Genomic DNA, 6,253 nt, shown 5'->3' with positions numbered 1-6,253 from the left:
CACCCCCCAACCCACCCTCACAAAATGGTAGTGTTCTTACACAGCTCTAGTAGTGTGTCTGTGTGTGGATTATGTGTATATTACATTGTAGGGCCAAAATGTCCCCCACAATGTAATCAAAACCTCTTTTGATGTTGTGGGGACCATTTTTCAGGTCCCCACAAAGATTTGTGAATGCAATCAAAAAACTAAAAATACCAAAAGTCTCATATTTTGTTTAGTTACTTATGGTTATGATTAGGGCTGGGTAGGGGTTAAGGTCGTTATGTTAGGGTTAGAGTCTTCCCATAGAAATGAATGGAGAGTCCCCACAAAGATATAATTTCAAACCTGTGTGTGTGTGTGTGTGTGTGAGAGAGAGAGAGAGAGAGAGAGAGTCATGCACAAGCATGCATCAGGCATACAGTGGAATTGCTACAGTATAGATGCAACTTCCTATAAATAAATAAATACATAAATAAAACTACCAACCCAGTTACACACCTCTAGCTTTACAGTATAACTGCCCAACAGTTTACTGTGAGTGGTTTTTCTCCTATCACAAGTTTCTAAAAAAAATGATGCTCAAGTAAAATTGAAATATTCAAGTAAATGTGCTTTGTTACTGTCCAGCTCTGCTTTTGAATTGCATGTTGGAAACAGACTGTAGAGTAAGCAGTCTTGTTAAATGTACAGTAATGGGAATTATGCTCCTACGTTTTGTGTTTATTGTGGGGGCAGCACAGTGGCTGAGTAGGTAGTCACTCTTATGTCAGTGACTGTGTGTACATACTGTACGCGCCCTGTGACACACTGGCACCCCCTCCCCTCCCTGTGTGGAGCCCGGCCTTGTGCCCTGTGCAGCCTTGGACAGGCTCAGCCCCCCCACCCTGGGCATGAAGATGGATGGATGGTATATATTGTAAAGTGGATGCTGTAATGAGAGTGAAATATTATTCCCATACAAACCCTAAACTTAATTTAAAACAGGATTGGCACATTCACAACCTTCGGATATTTTTCCAACACAAGTTACACATCAGCTCAATATATATTTCTTTTGGTGTTTCATTAAACAGTATGATTATGTGAAAGGAGCAGATGTACTAAAATAAAATGTATATAAATAAAATTAAATTAAATTAACAATAAACCATAGTGCACCTTGAGGGTGTAACCTATATCCATAATGAGCATTGTGCACCCGTGCACACACGTGTGTGTGTGTGTGTGTGTATACGTTTGTGAGCCAAATAACAGGACAGGGAACAAAAAACAAAACTCCTCTTTCTTAATTATCCACATCATTATTAATGACACAGGTATTTATACAGGTATATCTTCCAAAAATATATACAGTACAGATAATTAAATGAAAAATGTAATCTAAAAACACTTTAAATTTTCGTTCAATTTTTTTCATCTGTTTAATATCATCTATCTGTCCCTGTGCATTTGCCCCTAACCATTCACCATGGTATACAAGGGAGACAAGTAAGCATGTGTGACATTAAAGAACTGATTGCTGCGACTCAACCTTTCCACAACATTAAAGCCACTTATTCCCCCCAAGTCATGAGGAAATAATCTCTGTGGCTCCCCTCTCCCCCTCCCTCAGATCCCAGTCTGGCCTGAACATTTGTACTTCCAGTAAAAATGCACCCCAAAGACACTGACACCAAACTCAGCACTGGTGCACCGTAAAATCCAGTGATCCAGTCTCAGATGCACTGGCTCCCCTGCTCTCCTTCTGAACATTATTAAAGCTACACCCTGAACACTCTGTATAACTAACATGAATGAGAAGCATTTTTATTCATACTCTCTGTAGCGGAGGTCAGAATACAGAGTGTCATTATTCCCGTCTTTCTTCTGTCTCCTGGGTTTTGGGTTCTTAAGGTTCAGGGCAGCGTAATTCAGTGTGTCCTCGTCATGGCACTGTGGAGACAAAGATGGCAGAATAGGATGGATGAAAATTGGTTTGCTATTACTTATATGCACAAATAGCATTTAAAATGCTGATCCCAGGATGGAAATCAGTTTGCTGTTTAAAATTATTTTTACTGATTATTGATTGTTTGAAATATTTATTACATACCTGCTTATGTGACCATTCCACTTTCGATACATCACTGTTTTTCTGATCTGTTTAAAATATATGATACATTAACATATATATTTTGCACACAATATAATTCAGTGGTTGGATAACATTCCTAAATTTGGAGGGAATTTACAATACTTTTTGTCACAAAATCAAAGTAAAAATTATTTCTGTCAATTTCAGTGTGCATGTTTGGATATGTGTTGTTTGTTATGATATATTACATATAGTAGAATTGCTATAAAGAAGATTTCAAGAGATTTGAAGTGTCACGACAAGGAAAGGAACAACATGTGGGCTGGCGTAAGGTGAACAGAGACGGGCTTTATTAGGCAAAACATTAACAGTTATGGGGAAAACAAAACACGAGGAATCAAAACAGGAGAACAGGGAACAAGCAGGGGAAAGGCTCAGGGTCAGACCGAGATCCGGGAAGATGAGCACAGTGACAGGCACAGTGACAGGCATATACAACGACTAATGAGGGGACAACGAGCAACAGGAGTGGCTCATTAGGGCCACACTGGGGAGGGGACAGGAGGGCCAGGCAGACTAATAAATGTTATTGATATGCAACTTACTGCAACATGTGTTGTATATCTCAGTATATTTTGCAAAATACTAAAGATATTTAAATAAATTAGGTAAGATTTTAATAAGGGATATTGTGTCTCCCACGAGAGTGGTTTTAATGCGAAAAATTTTATCTAGTATTAAAGAGTTCTGTTTTGTTATAAGCACATCAGTCATTTGAACAATATTTTTTGTCCTTCTTCTGAGTACATAAAGCCGGGCAGCGTACCTGCGCAGTGTGTACAGGTCATTTTACATCTAATACAAATGAGGGCAACGTTCAGAATAATGCTGCAAGATAAAACTATCAGCAAGCCAGAGTAAAGAGGATCCAGCAGGTTCTGATAGCCTATAACAAAGAAATAGATTTCAGCATAATGATATAGAAACACATTTTCCATTTGCATAGATTACATTAGTTAAAGATAAAATCTATAAGAAATTACAGCAGTTGTTTTTTAAGTAGTCAATTTTTAATATGAACTTTTGGTATTTTGCAGTTTAACTATTTGTATTAAGTAATATTTCCAATAATTATTAAATTAATATTTGTGTAATTAAGTGCATAAATAAAAAATTACATTACATTAAAAAAGCAAAATAAATAAGTCCATGTCTTAATAGCAATACAAGCACAACAGAAGTAGATATACTCTCCCCACTGGGTGTTACCATCCATATGCAGCTGTGTGCCGTTCCCAAACAGCATCTCCCCACACATGGCCACAGCGCAGTAGTAAGTCCCAGCATCAGAGGGGCTGAGGTTCCTCTTGGGGAGGCTGTAGACACAGCTCTGTGTAGGAGATCCAGCCTCAGGGCTCTTCTCACACTCATCACTCCTGTTTCCGTGGCTGTAAATGACTCCTGGAAGGGATTCTCCTGATCCATATCTGAACCAGTAAACACTGTGTTCTCCTGCACAGCTCCCAGTCTCTATTGTACACTGCAGGCTCACAGAGTCTCCTGGCTGCACTGTGTCAGACACAGGCTGCTGTACCACAGTCCTGCTGTTGGAGTCTTCACCTAAAAAGGCAAAATGTGCATGATGACAGCCATTTGAGAGAAAAAATGGAAAATGCAGATCCTCAAAGGTTATTCTTATTGATTTTGGAGAGGTTTGGTAACCAAAATGGTGTTCTTATAGTCATCCAACAAATCACCAACTTCTTGGAGAAAAAAACAAATTCTTGTTTTTTTTTATTGTATTACCCTTTATTGGTATATATTCTTATCAGGATTGTGAGAAATTCAGAATTTATGAACTGTGCCTCATTACATTCATGAATTGGAATTTGAATTGGAAGAATTTAATCCTTTTCACTTCAAAAAATTAAGTGTGTAAAGTGTACATTATATTTGCATAATTTTCATGATTCTATCAATATCCATTTGCTTTATGTTGCCCCTTTTCCACAGGAAGGTATTTATTGTTTTTGCATATGTAGCTGTTGATGAATATTTGTATTTCTGCTGTAGTACCTGCATGGTTTGACTCAAGAGCAAAATGTATTATCTTTCCTTGTTGCTGTTTGCTGATTAATAGTTTGTCTCTTTTTTAGCACTAAATAAAAACTATACAAGGAATTACTTGGTTTCATTTAGTTGCTCCTATTTATTTTCTTATGCGTAGAAAAGTACGTTTTTCCGATCAACCACAGCACTACATCAAAAAGCAAAATGTCATGGCAAATGCAATTATGCTTTATTCCAATACACATTCAATAATAATGAAAAATTAGACATTTAGTCAGCATAATATCTGCAAAAGATTTACAATTTAATTTGCAATGTTCTGGCCTGAAATCTTTTCCTGCTACACTGAAGACTCTCTCAGCATGTGCAGAGGAAGCTGCAGCCAAAGGGTTGGCATCCTCTGATAAACATGGTTGGCTCAGGTAACACTGACATTATGTGAAGCTTTCATGACAGGAATAGGGACTAGTTTGACTTTTGATGCAGTAAAAGAGTTTGGGACGTTTCTTAGGTTAGAAACTGCAGTCACTGCAGCCAACACTGACGTTTGAGGAGAGACACTCAGCTTTTCCTATGAGCAGATCCACCATGGTACACAAAATGACAGTTTAATTATTATTTTAGGTGACACTTCAAATGTTACATTATTTAATTCTGAACAAAATTAAATTTTTATAATAATGATACATAATGTTAATGTGTCTATGTGTAATTCATATTTAAATAATAGACTGTATAGTTAAAAACTACACTTACAGTACATATATGAACTTATTTGAATCCAAATCCTTTTTCATTCAACTTCCTTAAATTCAAATATGAATTGCAATGCCACATCCTGTTTTCAACCACAATTCAAATTTAATTCAGATTAACAAAATGAACTGAAATTTAAGGGCCATTCTCGAATAAGATCTGAATGGTGCACATCCATGATTTTTATGTCAAATCATGTTTTTTTTCAGAGAAAGTATACACTGACTGCTCAGATAAATAACGTGAAAAATAATTTTCTTTTGTTGCTTAAGATTTTTGCACAGTCCTATATATAGCAACTCAAACATTTTTTATTTCACTTGTTTTAAAGAGGCTGCAATGTGTAACATTAACATCTGTATAAAGAGAAGGTTAGGCTTTTGGCTGAATATTACTGACAGCAAGCAAGATGTAACAAACTGTATAATAATAATAATAATAATAATAATAATAATAAATGATTTGTTTAATGTTGCTTAGAAAAACATTTATGGAGCAAAACAGACAATAAGGTGTCTAATTTTATATTGACACACAACTCAACTATCAAAAATATTTTACAGGGAATAATCTTACTGACAGTATAAAAAAGCAAATTCAAAAATATCTGGAATCTCATTTACCTGTGATTATGACAAAGGTTCCATTCCCAAAGGTGACCTCATGAAGAAACACAGTAGCACAATAATACACTGCAGAATCTGACGGCTCCACATTAGAAATGGTGAGGTTAAAACTCCCCTTTGCATTCTGTAAGGAGTAACGTTTTATATTTTTATATTCCTTGTAAAATTCACCAGATAAAAGATCAACTGCCTTCGCCATGAGCTGGGGCTTCTGACCAACAGCTTGCTTAAACCAAACAGCAAAAGAACCATCTTCTGGACAGAAGCATGTCAGGGTCACACTGTCTCCAAGCTCAACCCTCATCAGGAGACTGGGCTGAACAACATCCACAGCCAGTGCAGTGTCTGGAAAAACAGAAAAACACAAATAAACCTGATATACATCATAACAGTAAGCAAAATAACTATTAACTATGATGAAGATTAAATGGCCAAATAGTTATTCCACTGATCACATCATACAAACCTATGAAAATATTAAAATAAAATAATAATTCATAATTTATATTTTAGGACCCTACTCATGAAAATGAGAAGACCAAAGAGTCTGAACATCTTTGTGGTTCCACTTCTTTAACATAAACTGCTCTGCTGCTAAATGAGAGGTCATGGTCGTGGTCGAGGTGAAAGGGCAGGAAACAGAGAGGTACAAGATACACATCAGGCTGATCTGATTGGCTGTTCAGACAGGAATTTAAGTAATAGTGAAAAGGCATTCTAACCTACACTTACATGATGTTTA

At 36.5% G+C, this 6,253-nt stretch overlaps 1 protein-coding gene across 1 annotated transcript; it reads right to left on the bottom strand.

Moving 5' to 3' along the window:
• Nucleotides 1-1,609: 1,609 nt before the first annotated feature.
• Nucleotides 1,610-5,942, bottom strand: LOC111840490 (uncharacterized). Its single transcript, XM_072717055.1, has 5 exons — nt 5,509-5,942; nt 3,329-3,679; nt 2,886-3,005; nt 2,078-2,124; nt 1,610-1,917 (listed from the first exon to the last, which is right to left on the bottom strand). Exons 1-5 carry the CDS (start codon nt 5,813-5,815, stop codon nt 1,792-1,794), a joined length of 951 nt encoding a protein of 316 aa, XP_072573156.1. The 5' UTR covers nt 5,816-5,942; the 3' UTR covers nt 1,610-1,791.
• Nucleotides 5,943-6,253: the final 311 nt, after the last annotated feature.

This window comes from Paramormyrops kingsleyae, chromosome 10, assembly GCF_048594095.1.
Source record: "Paramormyrops kingsleyae isolate MSU_618 chromosome 10, PKINGS_0.4, whole genome shotgun sequence".
NCBI lineage: Eukaryota > Metazoa > Chordata > Actinopteri > Osteoglossiformes > Mormyridae > Paramormyrops > Paramormyrops kingsleyae.
The sequence above is the reverse complement of the archived record's forward strand: the minus strand, read 5'-3'. Positions and strand labels throughout refer to the sequence as shown.

Bases quoted from the DNA above. Each gene is read 5' to 3' on its own strand.
- LOC111840490 (XM_072717055.1), bottom strand. From the start codon at position 5,815: ATGAGGGTTGAGCTTGGAGACAGTGTGACCCTGACATGCTTCTGTCCA. The intron at 3,680-5,508 runs GTAAATGAGATT...TTGCCTTTTTAG, and splicing joins AACCTTTGTCATAATCACAG to GTGAAGACTCCAACAGCAGG. The intron at 3,006-3,328 runs GTAACACCCAGT...TCTTTGTTATAG, and splicing joins CACACAGCTGCATATGGATG to GCTATCAGAACCTGCTGGAT.